The 14940-nt window shown below is 54.6% G+C and overlaps 1 protein-coding gene across 2 annotated transcripts in view; it reads left to right on the forward strand.

The window, feature by feature from the left end:
* Window positions 1-14940, forward strand: part of CDH4 (cadherin 4) — a 690417-nt gene that overhangs the window by 655678 nt on the left and 19799 nt on the right. For both annotated transcript variants that reach the window (XM_055372827.2, XM_055372828.2), the window contains exon 9: window positions 8930-9115. In XM_055372827.2, the coding sequence (XP_055228802.2) occupies window positions 8930-9115 (186 nt within the window). The remainder of the gene's footprint in view (window positions 1-8929; window positions 9116-14940) is intronic.

A 14940-nucleotide genomic window follows, 5' to 3' on the forward strand; every position in this document is an offset into this window, starting at 1 on the left:
TCCATTCCAGGAGAAGCAGCCTCACTCTGCCCTTCACCAGCCACGGAGACCTGGGGTCTATGGGCAGTGACCTAAATGCCAGCCATGCCCTGGGGCACGTGGTCACCACCCCGCAGAACCGCTCCCATGCTCGTTCCAGGAGTGCAAGGGCAGATCCACAGAGGAGCGTGCGGGGCCCCACCTTCCCAGGGATTTGCAGGCAAATGAGCGGCCGTTGACACAGGGGCAGGCACACCTTTTCTTGAATGGTCTGGAGAGTAAATGTTTGCGCTTTGGCTGCCGGAAAGTCTCCGTGGCAACTCCGAAACTCCGCCATTGTAGGACAAAAACAACCACAGACAAAACAGAAGCGAGTGGGTGTGGCCATGTCCCAATAAAACTTTATTCACAAAAACAAACAAAGATTCAGGCCACAGGCTTGTTCTCAAGCCCTGACTTCACCTATAGCAAAGAGGCTACATAGGTGTCGTTTTGGGAATATTTGAAGGAGGAAGATTCTAGCATTGCAGACGTCTAAGTATGAGGTCAACGCCTCGTCACCACCTGTCTCAGAGAGCTGATTAAAAATCTCACACACCACACATGGCAGAGGTGGCACAGGCCTGTAGCTCCAGCTACGTGGGAGGCCGAGGCAGGAGGATCACTTGAGCCCAGGAGTTCAAGGCTGCAGTGAGGTGTGAACATGCCACTAAACTCCAGCCTGGGCAACAGAGCAAGACTGTCTCAAAAAAAAAAAAAAAAAACAAAAAGACACACAGTATTAGCATTGAATTAAAAAACTAAATATCTTAGGAAACTTCGTGTGCCACGTGCCAGGCCTTGTTCATTACGTTTGCACATTCATTCATTCATTCATTCATTCATATTTCACCCCGCACTGGGCACTCCCTGTACCGGGGTACAGGACAGCTACAGCGAAAACCAAAGCAGTCACAGCCCCTGCTCCTCAGAGGTTAATCTACATATTTAAAATCTGTAAGGCCAGGCATGGTGGCTCACACCTGTAATCCCAGCACTTTGGGAGGCCGAGGCGGGCGGATCACCTGAGGTCAGGAGTTCAAGACCAGCCTGGCCAACATGGTGAAACCCCATCTCTACAAAAATACAAAAATTAGCTGGGCATGATGGCGGGTGCTTGTAATCCCAGCTACTCATGAAGCTGAGGCAGAAGAATTGCTTGAATACAGGAAGTGGAGGTTGCAGTGAGCCGAGATCAAGCAATTGCACTCCAGCCTGGGCAGCAGAAGAGACTCCATCGCAAAAAAAAAAAAAAAGTGTAAATGTACATATTTTATTTCTGTGGATTTTGGTTTTTCCCATTTTTCTACCATGAGCAATTGTTATTCATTCGCGGATGTATAATTCCCCGTTCCAAACAAAAACCGTGAAGGTGACCTCTCAAGACAAGCAGGGTGTGGGGCCGAGAGGCAGCCCCCAGGGGGCCAGTGCCGCCTCAGCGACCCTTCCCCACCGCCAGTGACCTCGGGCAGGTTGCCTCCTGGAGCCTCAGTTTCGTAACCTTCAAAATGGGAACAATAATATAATCCCCTCTGCCTCCTGCTCCCAAAATGCTGTCATTCTGTTTCCCTGGGGTTGTCACCAGCATGAGCCCAAGGTGCCCCCTCTCTGAGACAGGCCTGTCTCCTTGCGAGGGCCTGCATGCTTCTCCTCTCTGCTCCTGCCCGCTGCCAGCTGTTTTGCGTTTCTGCTCTTGCAAATGTGGCTTCTCTTGGTGCTTTGGAGGCATCTGAGTGGCCGCCCCTGGGACTTCCCCCAAGCCGGCGTCCTGTGGGCTTGCCCCAGCGGGGGACAGCAGCCAGTCCTGAGAGTGTGGGCTGCAGGGCCCGTAGCCCCACCCACACTGAGCTGGCGGGAGCGGTCATCGGGGCCTCCACCGGGGATTGGATGTTAGGGGCATGAGGATCAGCACGGCAGCAACTCACTGGAAGGGGCGCAGGCGTGCCAGGGGCTGCCACTCTCTCGTGGGGCTCCCAGTCCTCTGGGTACCTGGAGTTCATGGTCATGGAGCATGGGGATCACCAGGCAGCTGCTGGGAACTGGTGGGATGTGGGACAGGGTGTGCCCTGTGCTCTCCCTGGGGACTCTCCGGCAGCTTCTCCCTCTTCCTTCTCTCCCCTGGCCCCCTTCTTTCTTGATGAAACACCTGCCTGGGCTGGAGTCCTCATGCCCACCAGCCAGAAGTCAGCTTCGTCCGCACCACGTCCCCCTGGTCTCTCGGCATCTCGGCAGGCACAGAAATCCACCCCTTAGCCTTGGTCATTGCAGCAGCAGGTGGGCACCGACCCTGTACCAGGTGCTGCACCGAGCGCCCTGACTGTGCCAGCCCATCCGACCCCACAGCCTCCTGAAGAACGGGGTCCCTCCTCCCCGTGACACAGAGGGAACCACCCTGCTGTGGGGAACAGAACTTCCCTCCCACTGCCTCCCACGTGGCCGCTTGCCGTGTGGCAGATGCGGGACTTCTCCCTGAAGACAGGACCACCGTGGCCCCAGCACAGGTGCCTTGGAGACCCCAGGGTCTTGCTGGACATTGCGTGGATGGGGCCTGGCCCTCTCGGCCCTGACCGTCCACTCACATCATAAGGGAACAGCTGGGTGGGTTTTTCCTGAAACACCGGCTGTGCTGCAGGGTTCCTGCCCAAATCCTCCTCTTGCGAATGGTGACCTTCCCCTGAGAAGCTCAGGGTTTCTGCCTCAGAGCTGGGATTGTGCTGGAAGGCCCTCGTAGGAAGACAAAATCCTCCTACCTCTCGGGATGGGTGCACAGTTGAATTCTAGATTACAGTCTCGGCAACGAATTCCATTCCGATGCTCTTAAAATTTCTCCTTTCCCAAATACCTGCCTTTTCATCCCAAGGGGCCTGAGAGGCTTTCCTTGTGTCGGAAAATCTGAAAAAATCAAATTTAAAAGTCATTATGGCTGGGGGAAGGTTAATAAGAAAATTCTAAACCAGATTTATCAGCTAAGGCCTTCTTTGTGAACCTTTATTAAACTTGCATGATTTAGAATAGACTCTTTGTATAAACTTCACTCAGAAGTCTGCAAGGGAATGGACGCAGAGAGCGCCGCGCTCCCTCCTCAGAAGGACGGGAGCGAGTGGAGAAGCGTCAGACGGGCCCTTGCTAAAACAGCAGACAACACCAGGACCCACCTGGCCATGTAAGCAGAGACAGATGCTACAGAGGATGTGAGGGGCCACAAAATCCAAGGGGCCAGGAGCTTCAGGCACAGCTGCTCCACCAGGAGGGTGCCCTCCTGCCCCCACCACTAGGCACAGAGCCTTGCCCCTGCTGCCTGCAAGGGTGCTGGCCACACCTTCTGCCTCTGCTGGCTCCAAAGCTCAAGGAATCTCTGCAGTTTGCCAGGATCAGGCCCTCTCTGCCTCTCTTCTGAACCACAGACATCCAGGTGCACCTGGCTGGCAGGTCCCTAGGTCACTTACCTGGTTGTGGCTGTAGAGGCGGCCAGGAAAGTGGATATCTGGAAAATAAGGAAGGGAATTCAGAAGGTGCAGGGGAGCGAGGAGGCCTCACTAATGACCACTATGCTGACCCTGGCAACTTGAAAAAAAAGAGAGTGGCTCATCTCACAAGAGCTGAGAAGTCTTGGAAAATCTCTCCCTTCAGGCATGGCTGGATCTAGGCTCCACCAGCTCACCATGACGCTCCCCTGGACCGTGCTTCCTCCAGCCGGCTTTGTTCTCAGGCTGCGAATGGCGGCTCCCAACCAACCCAACACCTTCAGATTCACGTGGTTACCATGCCCAGGCCAGACGCAGGGGCCACCAGAACTGACCCCTAATTGGCCGACTTAGGTCATTAGCCTATTTCAAACCAGTTATTGAGGCGGGGGCCTCAGGGGTGGAGAACAAGGATCTGAAGCATTTTCAGCGAAGGACCAGATAGTATTTTCATCTATGGTCAGGCTGTCTCTGTTACTGCGACTCAATGCCACTGTTGGGGCAGGAAAGCAGCCACGGGAGATATGTAAATGAATGGGGTGTGGCTGGGTGTCAATAAAACTTTATTTATAAAAACAGGCCTCGGGCCAATGCCACACTAGACCAAGCTGACCAGAGCCCTTCATCCCACCAAGCCCTTAAGGAAACTTGGGGTGACATGGCCACAGGACCGGAGCGGCATGGTCCCACTCAACCCTCCCACAGAGGCCTGAAGGCCAGAAGCTACTGAGGGCTGCCAAGTGGCTCCCGGGGGAGGCCAGCAGATTTTCACTCAAGGAAGGAGAAGCGCCCTGAGATTCAGGCAGGCTGCTTTGGGGGCAAGGCAGTGTCCCCAGCGGAGGGAGTGGCCCTGAGCCAGGTGTCAGAGCCCAGCAGTGTGTGCTACGGGGCCCTGGCAGGCTGCTTTGGGGCAAGACGGTGTCCCCAGCAGAGGGAATGGCCCAGGGCCAGGTGTCAGAGCCCAGCGGTGTGTGCTGCAGGGCCCTGGCAGGCTGCTTTGGGGCAAGACGGTGTCCCCAGCAGAGGGAATGGCCCAGGGCCAGGTGTCAGAGCCCAGCGGTGTGCGCTGCGGGGCCCTGGCAGGCTGCTTTGTGGGCAAGGCGGTGTCCCCAGTGGAGGGAGTGGCCCTGAGCCGGGTGTCAGAGCCCAGCGGTGTGCGCTGCGTGGCCCTGGCAGGCTGCTTTGGGGGCAAGTTGGTGTCCCCAGTGGAGGGAGTGTTCCTGGGCCAGGTGTCAGAGCCCAGCGGTGTGCGCTGCGGGGCCCTGGCAGGCTGCTTTGGGGCAAGGCGGTGTCCCCAGCAGAGGGAATGGCCCGGGGCCAGGTGTCAGAGACCAGCAGTGTGTGCTGTGGGGCCTGGCCAGAGCAGCGTCTGTGTGTTCATGGCATCTCTGGAGAGGGCTCAGGGTCCTGGCACCCAGGACATTTTGCAACTCAGATCTCCGGGGTCAGGGGAGCTCACTGGCCTTGAGTCCTCCACCAACCACTGCAGGGGTCACCTGCCTGCCTCACTGACGATGGGGCAGGCCACCCCACTCCCTGCTCCAGGTCTGCAAAGCTCCCCCCACCCTGAGGCCCTCCCACCACCACCTCTGCCTGGAGATGGTCCAAGCAGGGAGTGTATAATGTGGCCCAGCTACCACCTCCCCTGAGGACACCAGGGGGACTATCACCTCCACCTCACAGCTCTGTCCCACCCCCAGGCCCCCCCAGGCACCAGGTCAGCTCCTAGACTTACAGCAGCACGACCCTGGCTGAGGAGGGCTGCCCCTCCCGCCCGGTCCCCGGCCCTTCTGGAACTTGTTCACAAGCCTCAGCGAAGCTTCCTTGAATGTCCCCCTGCAGTGGTCCTCTGCCCAGGGCCTGGCCGCCCAGGATCCCGTGTGGCCACAGCCTCAGCAAGGGCTGTCCTCTCACACCCAAGGACTGCAGGGCTGAGATCAGGCAGGGAGCTCCCTGTACCTCACTCTCAGGCATGTTCTCACCCCCAGAACATATGGATCTCCAACCATGGCCTGAGTCACCCCTGCTATCCCCCAGTAGGCACCATCCCCCATGCCATGATGCCATGCAGTGCAGAGCCCAGTGTGTCCCACGGCGACGCCAGCTCCTTGTCCTGCTGGGGGACGATCTGACTCCTGGGCGGCTCAAAACATGTGTGATGAAGGGAAGACAGAGTGAGTCCCGAAGGTCCCTCCTCTAGGGCCAGGTCAGCGTCTCCAGGCCTCCCCGGGTACCCAGCTGCAGGTTCCGGGCTCTGGCCACCTGGCTCAGGAACAGAGACAGCTGGGAGATTCCGTCCCACACTGGGCATCGGGAGTGGTGAGGGCGGTGGCTGTCCACTCTGGAGTTTAACAAAGACGGTTGCTCCCAATCCTGAGATGAGATCTGTGGCTGAGCGTCGCCATCGTGCGAGGAAGGGCTCCTGCTCCACAGACAGGGCTGAGATCCCACTTTGGATAAATCCACAATTTTTCTTCCTAACAAGCTGATTGTATCGGGATGTGAATGCTTGGACCTAAAGGTGACAGGCAGGGCCCTTCCTACCAGACCCAGGGCTGGGCCGGGCTGCGGGGTTTTCAGCCCAGCTTAGAGCCCCAGGTGGAGGAGGCTGATTAAAGGACTTTCTCTGAGCTTTTGAAATACAGAGAAAGGACGCAGTGTTTGTCTGGGATTAAACTGGAATATTTTTCCATCCTTGACAAGGCAGCCCGTTGGTGTGGGCTCTGAATTCTTCTGTCGCGTCGCCGTCCTTTTTAGGAATGCTGACTCGGCTCCTGCCTGGGAAAGGGGACCAGCGTATTTCATTTTTGTGCATTTATATGAAGGCTATCACTCATTCCTTCATTCATTGATGAGAGGCTAGGCCTTGGGCCAGCAGGGACAGTCGCCATCTGTATGTCCCCGGACCCTGTTCACCTGACGTCTTTGTCCACTGGTCTAATGGGGCCTCCACGCTCATGACAGATGCACGGAAGGGGCGCGGGTGGGTCGGGTGAATCTGCGCCATCTCACAGCCTCCTCTCCCACCGGCTCTGAGACTCTGGGCCCAAAACCGCCGCCTCGGGGCCTCCGTGTGCTTCTCTGTCCTTGCAGGACCTGCCTGTGGCAGACGCGGTCTGCTGGCCGCCCGACGCCCGTTTCCCACCCCTTCTCCGTTTCCCACCTCACAAGGCTCCCTTCTTTGGGCTTGTGGTGGCCGTGGGACATCGCCCTGTCCAACGGGAGCGTCAGCACAAGTCAGCTGGGGAGGGGCACTCCGGGAAGACTCTTTCTTACCAAAGGGACAGCTGTGCTTCTCAGGCAGCCAGAGGGCCAGGCCGAGCTGCAGGGTCCTGACCATGGGAGGCCGGGGAAGGACAAAGCCCCGTCCCGACGGGCCCAGCCACCTGCAGCCCTGGAAGGTCAGGCTCCTGGGTTCAGGTCACCCCAGTGCAAGTTTCTGTTTGCTGCGCCTGAGGGCTCCTCCGTGACTCCTGGCTGAGGGCAGGTGTGAAGGTGGCCTGGGTAATTCCCCAGACGCCCCAACGGCCTTGCTTTAACTTAGTCAGCTCTTTAAAGGTTCCATCTCCAAATACAGTCACACTCTGAGGCCTTGGGGGTTTAGGGCTTCCACACAGAAACTCCAGGACGCAACATTCAGCCCCTAACAGTGCCTCATGCCGTGACACAGGGGCTTCCCACCCAGGGACACTCCCGGTGGAAGGGGAGCAGAGCTGCCTGCAGATGTGCACAGCAGCCCTGTCCTGATGCTCCAGCGCCCGTCCTGGGAGGAAGGGTACCTGACCACAGCACTGTCACATCACAGAGCGCTGCTCAGCCATCTCAGCTCCACGCAGCAACACAAAGGAATCCCAGAGCCACAGTGCCCAGCAGAAGCCAGACACAAGTGCTGGAAGGTTCCGCCCATGTAAAGGAAAAACCCAGGTCAACTCATCTGTGACGCCAGAAGTCAGCATGAGCTTACAAGGTTCCTGCAACAAATGGCCACAAACTAGGGGCTTGAAACAACAGGAATTTATTCTGTCAGTCTGAAATCACCAGGGTCTTGCTCCCTCTAAAGACTCCAGGGAGAACCCTTCCTGCCTCTTCCGGGTTCTGCTGGCCACCCTGGTGTTCCTAGGCTTGTGGTGGCATCACTCTAGTCTCTGCCCCCATCTCCCACGGCCTCCCCTTCTGAATATGTCTGCGTCTTCTCTTCTTTGTGAAATCCCCTCTGCCTCCCTCTTCTGAAGATGCACATGGTAGCATTTAGCTCCCACCTGGATAATCCAGAAAAATCTCCCCAGCTCAGAATTCTTACCTCCAGCACCTTTTCTTCCTACAAGGTGGCATTTCTAGCTCCAAGGATTGAGATGTGGCCATATCTTTGGGGCCACCATTCAACCAGTACAGGTGGAAACTTTGGGACCTGGAAGGGGTCTGGGGTGGGGACTGGGAATGAAAAGAAGTGCCCATTGTTGAAGCCGCTCCATCAGTGGCCCTCTGCCGTGGCCGCAGGGCTGACGCACCTGCCGGGCAGGTCTGCACGCCTGCTTCAGTGGGGCCCCGGCAGCCGTGCTACAAGGCGTGCACTCCTGTGCACCCCTGAGCAGCCTGTCTTCTCTGATTCCTGATCTGGGCGTGGCTGACACGGTGTGTTCTGTTTGTGAACACTCATTGAGCTGGGCTGACACGGTGTGTTCTGTTTGTGAACACTCGAGCTGGGCTGACACGGTGTGTTCTGTTTGTGAACACTCGTTGAGCTGGGCTGACACAGTGTGTTCTGTTTGTGAACACTCGAGCTGGGCTGACACGGTGTGTTCTGTTTGTGAACACTCGTTGAGCTGGGCTGACACGGCGTGTTCTGTTTGTGAACACTCGTTGAGCTGGGCTGACACGGCGTGTGCTGTTTGTGAACACTTGTTGAGCTGGGCTGACACGGTGTGTGCTGTTTGTGAACACTCGTTGAGCTGGGCTGACACAGTGTGTTCTGTTTGTGAACACTCGAGCTGGGCTGACATGGTGTGTTCTGTTTGTGAACACTCGTTGAGCTGGGCTGACACGGTGTGTTCTGTTTGTGAACACTCATTGAGCTGGGCTGACACAGTGTGTTCTGTTTGTGAACACTCGTTGAGCTGGGCTGACACGGTGTGTTCTGTTTGTGAACACTCGTTGAGCTGGGCTGACACGGTGTGTTCTGTTTGTGAACACTCGTTGAGCTGGGCTGACACGGTGTGTTCTGTTTGTGAACACTCGTTGAGCTGGGCTGACACGGTGTGTTCTGTTTGTGAACACTCGTTGAGCTGGGCTGACACGGTGTGTTCTGTTTGTGAACACTCGTTGAGCTGGGCTGACATGGTGTGTTCTGTTTGTGAACACTCGTTGAGCTGCACATATGCTACGTGCACTTCTCTGTGCATATTTACACTTAACACGGGTTTGTAACATTCTTTCCTTCTATTTTGCAGTTTGCAGGGGAGGTCCCCGAAAACCGCGTGGAGACCGTGGTTGCAAACCTCACGGTGATGGACCGAGATCAGCCCCACTCTCCAAACTGGAATGCCGTTTACCGCATCATCAGTGGGGATCCATCCGGGCACTTCAGCGTCCGCACAGACCCCGTCACCAACGAGGGCATGGTCACCGTGGTGAAGGTGAGTACTCTTCTCACACCCTGCCAGGCATCCCAAGTTCTGCCACCTGCACACTCCCTAGGACCAGTCAAACAGGAGTGATACTCAGTGTAAAGTTAGTGCCCCCCTAATATCCAAGGGTAGAGGCAGGTAACCCAACCTGCTGGAGGCAGACACAACCTTCACGAGGACCTGTCATGTGACCTTCAGGGGCTTGGCAGACCCCCCAAAAATACCCTCCCATTCCCTTTTCAATGTCTATATATTCACTCCCACCCCTAATCTAGTAATGGGCGAACTTCATTATTAGAATTCCTAATGTTAAACCATCTTTGCATTCCTGAGACAGATCCCACTGAGTAGTGAGGTAATATTTTGTAACACGTTGAAGAATTTGTTTTGCTGATATTTGAAGTTTTTCATGTACTTTTCTGGGTGATTTAGGCCTATAGCGTCCTCATCTGGGTTTTGCTATCAAGGTTACAGACTAATCTCAAGAGTCTTTCTGTCCCAGAGACAGGTCTTATGATGCTGTAATAATCTGTCCCCTGAATGTTTGGTCACGCTGTGCTGTGAAGCCGTTGAGTAGCCGTAGATTTTGTCTTTTTGGTCGTGCTTCTTTTTGTTTTGGAGAGAGATCAGTTTGTAACTACTGGTTCAATTTCTTTGATGGTTTTGGTCAGATATGTTTTTCTAGAAAAGTGTCCATTTAATCTAAATTTTCAAATTTACTTATAAAGGCCTATCATTATAGTAGTAGTGATTCAGTCTTCTAACCTAACTCTTTTTCTACACTCATAATTCATATTCCCCTGGAAGGGCAGATTGGGAATTATATCATAACACTTAGCAATCGTTTACAACTTAGCGTGAAGAAGTTTAGCAGCTATTGTCCCAAAACAATTTTGAATAGGACTAAGAAGAAAAGAGCAAGAGCACATTGGGCATTTTTAGAGAAAAGGGGGGGTGACAGAATGGTGAGCTTAAAGCTGGGTAGGATCTGCTGAAGCGTAAGGAAAGCAAGATGAGCTTAAAGCTGGATAGGATATGCCGAAGCGTAAGGAAAAGCAAGATGAGCTTAAAGCTGGATAGGATATGCCGAAGCGTAAGGAAAAGCAAGGTGAGCTTAAAGCTGGATAGGATATGCCGAAGCGTAAGGAAAAGCAAGGTGAGCTTAAAGCTGGATAGGATATGCCGAAGCGTAAGGAAAAGCAAGGTGGGCTTAAAGCTGGATAGGATATGCCGAAGCGTAAGGAAAAGCAAGGTGAGCTTAAAGCTGGATAGGATATGCCGAAGCATAAGGAAAAGCAAGTTTCATTTTGAGTTGGATCATTTAGAAATTTCCTTCAGCGGCCCGGAGCAGAGACTTAACCACAGAAATTTAAATACTCGAGAGTTGTATTCTCTCACGTGACAGGAGTCTGAGGTGGGCAGTTGGGGCCAATGTCACAGCTGCACAATCAACAGAAACCCTGGCTGCTTCTATCCTCTGCTCTGCTGTGTGCACCTTTCAGCTTCTAGGGCCCCTCATGGTCCAAAATGGCTGCTAGAGCACCAGCCATTACGAGACTTTTACAGGCGGTAGGAAATCAAAAAGGGGGGAAGAATGGCTCGCCCCTCCTTTATTAAGGGACCTTCCCAGAACACCTGTTCACATCTTCTTGGGCAGAGTTTAGTCACATGGCCATTCTTAGCCAGAGAAGACACTGCATAACATAATTATGGAAACATATCCCAAACTTCTCCTAAGGAAGAGGGGAGCTAGATGTTAGGAGATCACAGGGGAAGAAAATAGGCTTTCTCCAGGATCTGTGTCTTTTCTCAACACCCCAAAGTCATCTTTTTCCTTTTCTTAATAACCTCTTTTCTAAGCAAGCTAGTGAAGACCAGTTCTCCTGAAAAATCTTATAAATTCTTCATCATTTTTATTTTATGAAATATTCAAACATACACACAAGCAGAAATAATAGTGAAATGAACTTCTGTATACCCATCACCTAGATTTAATTAACATTGTGCTACATTTACGAAATCTTTTTATTTTGGCTGATATGTTTGAAAGTAAATTAGCATGTCACAGCATTCCAGCCCTAACTCTGTATAAGCTTTCTTCTTCAAGAGAGGCTATTTTTTCACCGTAAAAGAAGTTCTTAGAGAAGAGGCAAAATACACGTTTCACTTCCCCTCTAATTATGAATTTTCAGAGTGAGGTATTAGCACAGCCGCGCCCCCAGTGGCAAAGTCAGATCTGTGTGCACAGGGACTGGGCATGGTGAGGAAGGATGTAGCAAACCCTTTCTCCTTTTCTCTGGGCGCATTTTACCTCGAGCTAACGTTCTAGCTCTGGCCTCTAGAAACCCACAAGGTGAATTGTCAGCTGCTTTGCTGGCAACGTTGCTCATGGGAAGGTGATGGAGACTGGATGTGACATGAAGGCAGAGGAGAGGAGTGAGCCGTGAGCCCAGAGCTGGCTGGGGCCTTCCCCAGTGAGTAGCGAGCCTCGGCCCATCTCCTGCTTGTGATTCCAAGGAGGTATCTCTGACTCCCACAGCTCGGATTCTGTGGCCTTCACAGGGAGCACAACGGGCAGCCCCTGGCCCCAGGAGATCAGCACCTGTCTCACCTCCCCTGCCCTTGGAGGGCCGCTTCTACAGCTGGAGCACACACAGCCCCGCCACCTTCATCGGCCCAACATAGATCAGAAAGAGCCGGTACCAAGGAAGAAGGCTGGCTCAATGTGGTGGGGAAAGCCTGACCCCTAAGGACTCTAGGGAAGGTGGCTTCCTGCCCAGCCCAGGGTCTGGTGGCCTCAGCCGTCATGTGCCTGCCTGACCCTATCTGCGCAGAGCATCACAGCCACGGAAAGTGGAAGAGCACAGCCAACTTCAGGGAAGCGCCAGTGTCTTGGGACTGCATGGGCCTCGTGGCACTGGACCAGGCCCTCAGCAGGCCCACGGAGCCCCTTGGCAGGCCCACGGAGCCCTCTTCTGTTCTTCAGAGAGGAGCCACTGGTTCCAAGCATATAGCACAGACTAGACTGTGGGGCATGGACTGAGGGTCCCAGGAGGGCCTGGGCACCGCCACCCCGGGAACTGATTCCTGAGATGGGAAATCATCCCCTTCGGGTTCTTCCTCCAGCTGGGGATGCTCCTGAGAAGGCCGCTGGGAGAGCAGCTCCTCCAGGGCTCAGCTGCTTGGCAGCCATCTCCTCACAGCAGGAAGGCCCTGGCTGGCAGGTGGGTGGGGCATGAATTTTGGAGGCAGAGAGGAGGTGCTGACAGCAACCAGGTGGGCACAGCCGGGCACATTCACTGACCTATTGCCATGTGACAGCTTGGCAGCGGGCCACCCTCTGCTGAGTTTGTGCCACGTCCCTTACCCTAGCCATCAGGGTCTCCTGTCCAGCTCCACCCTCTCCTTATCAGGCCTCTGTCTACGTGGTGAGAGTGGGGTTTCCCGAAGCATGTCTGCAGAACGCTGGTTCTCAGGATGTTGATGAGCGCTGCCTGCGAGCCACGTTCACAGCTAAAATCTCCCCATCACCTGTGCCTCCTGCCCCCCACAGCCAGTCAACATCAGTGGCACTGAGGCCATTGAGGGGCCTGTGAAAGGAAGATGAAACCTCAGGACCCCACACCCACTATGCCAAAGGGAAGTGGAGCGTGGGGACTGAGTCTCACGGTGCTGCCTCCCTTCTGTGGCCACACAGGTAGCTGGGGCTTCACACACCTACCCCGGCTTCTGTGAAACGTGGATCCACTGAGCACTGAGCAGAGCCTCGCAAGGATGTAGCCACTGTCTCATTGCCTACCCAGCGCCCGCTTTTTTCTCCTTTCCTCCTCCCTCTCCTGTCTGCTCTTTCCTCTTTAAATATTGAAGTCCTCAAAACCCTCTTTGGGAAAAGCACAGGACACAGATCCCACTGGGACTTGTGCTTCTTCTTCCCGGGTGCGGGCTCAGCCTCGGCAGAATAACCCTGGAATCAACTGAGATCGGTACAGGCTCAGCCTCGGCAGAATAACCCTGGAATCAACTGAGATCGGTACAGGCTCAGCCTCAGCAGAATCACCCTGGAATCAACGGAGATCGGTACGGGCTCAGCCTCGGCAGAATAACCCTGGAATCGACTGAGATCAGTGCGGGCTCAGCCTCAGCAGAATCACCCTGGAATCGACTCAGATCTTGCAGGCCCCATCCCTCAGGCCTGGGAGGCTTGGAGACCTGCCATACTCAGGGGGACAAACATAGCCCCTGCCTGGTACCCCGCATCTCCCACCAGAGCCACAGAAACTAGAAAGGTGCTGCCACTCCACACCCACAGGCGGGCTGGCACCCACCAGCAGAAACCCAGATGTGAAAATCTGCAGATTTTCAGATTTGGGGCTTGGGGTGCATTTTGCCTTTTCACAGCCGCCGTCTTCCCCACTGGGCACAAGGAGGAGCAAACCAAGTTCCTACAGCACCGCCTGCTGCATGTGCCTGGAGGGAAGGGGCCCTCCAGGCCAGGGGAGGGCTGCAGCTGGCTCAAGTCTTCATGACCTAGAGAACTAGCGCCGTCCCTATTTCTGCAATTCCCCAGATCTCCAGCACCCTGAAACTCCCAGGGAGCCTCAGGCCAGGCCCCAATATGATCAGCTACAGTGACGTTGGGCACCGATACCAGGTGTGCCATCCTCACCCCCATCTCACTTGGTCCTCACGCCCACCAAGGAGGTGCTATTCTTGTCCCGTTTCACAGATGGCATAACTGGGGGCCCACACACAGGATCACACAGTGGGGACTGTGCAAGCTGGGGCTGGAACCTGCTACCTCTGCCATAAAGCCATCTGTTAACCATCCAGGTTCCTCGGTGGCCCTGCCTATCTGACTGAGCCAAGGTGTCTGTGTGTGTTCAGGACAACGTTCCACAGGTTTGAGGCCGGGGCTGAGGGCTGGCTGGGCTGTGTCTGCTCAGAAACCAGTCCTCTTCCAGGGCATCCTGACAAGGCCAGATGGTACCGTCTGACCAGCCTGAAACCTTCCTAGTGCCATGAGGAGGGGACACGGAGGCTTGAGGAGGGGTCCAAGGCCTCCTGAGGCAGCATGAAACTCTGACCCAGCTGACGGTCCCCAGCCCAAGGGCCCTGAGACCCCATGATGCCTCTCCCCAGCTGTAAGCCCAAGTCCTATAATGGGAAGCTGCTCAGCCGGCAAAAGGAACAAACGGGCGATCCATGTGGCACGCGATGGGTCTCCAGTGCATCACACTAAGTGAGATGAGTCAGAACCAAAAGGTGGCCTGTTGCATGCCCCCATCTGCAGAACATCCCGGAAAAGACAAAACTGTAGGGACAGAAAACCCTTCAATGCTTTGCTGGTGGGTGGAGAGGAAGGAACTGCAAAGGCACAGCATGAGAGAAGCGTGGAGGAGACGGGACTCTCCTGCACCTTGGCCGTGGGGCTGGCCGTGCTTCCGTACACTTGTTAACATTCTTGAGAGTGACTCTTACTGCATGTCAATTTTCAAATAAGTTTTAAAATTTGAGGAGCTGAGAGCACAGACTTACAGCCACACTGTCCCCAAAGAGTCATGGGTCATTGTGTCCTAGGTAGAATTCAACAGGAGAACCACACTTTTTCTTTTTTCTTTCATTTTTGTTCTTACTCCATATAGTGCTTTTCTCTGAAGTTTCAATTTAGAGTCTGTTTAAGGTGCGTATTTAGTCTGGGGATGCTTCGCCTTAGAAAACATTTCCAAAATTTGTTTTGCATTCTTTGGTAGAGACGTCGTCTTTTCAGGCATTCTCTTTCAGAGCAGGGGAGTGGGGTGGAGGGGAGGGGTTGAGGAGTGGCAGGTGGTGTGGGA

The sequence above is a fragment of the Gorilla gorilla genome, chromosome 21 (genome assembly GCF_029281585.2).
Source record: "Gorilla gorilla gorilla isolate KB3781 chromosome 21, NHGRI_mGorGor1-v2.1_pri, whole genome shotgun sequence".
NCBI lineage: Eukaryota > Metazoa > Chordata > Mammalia > Primates > Hominidae > Gorilla > Gorilla gorilla.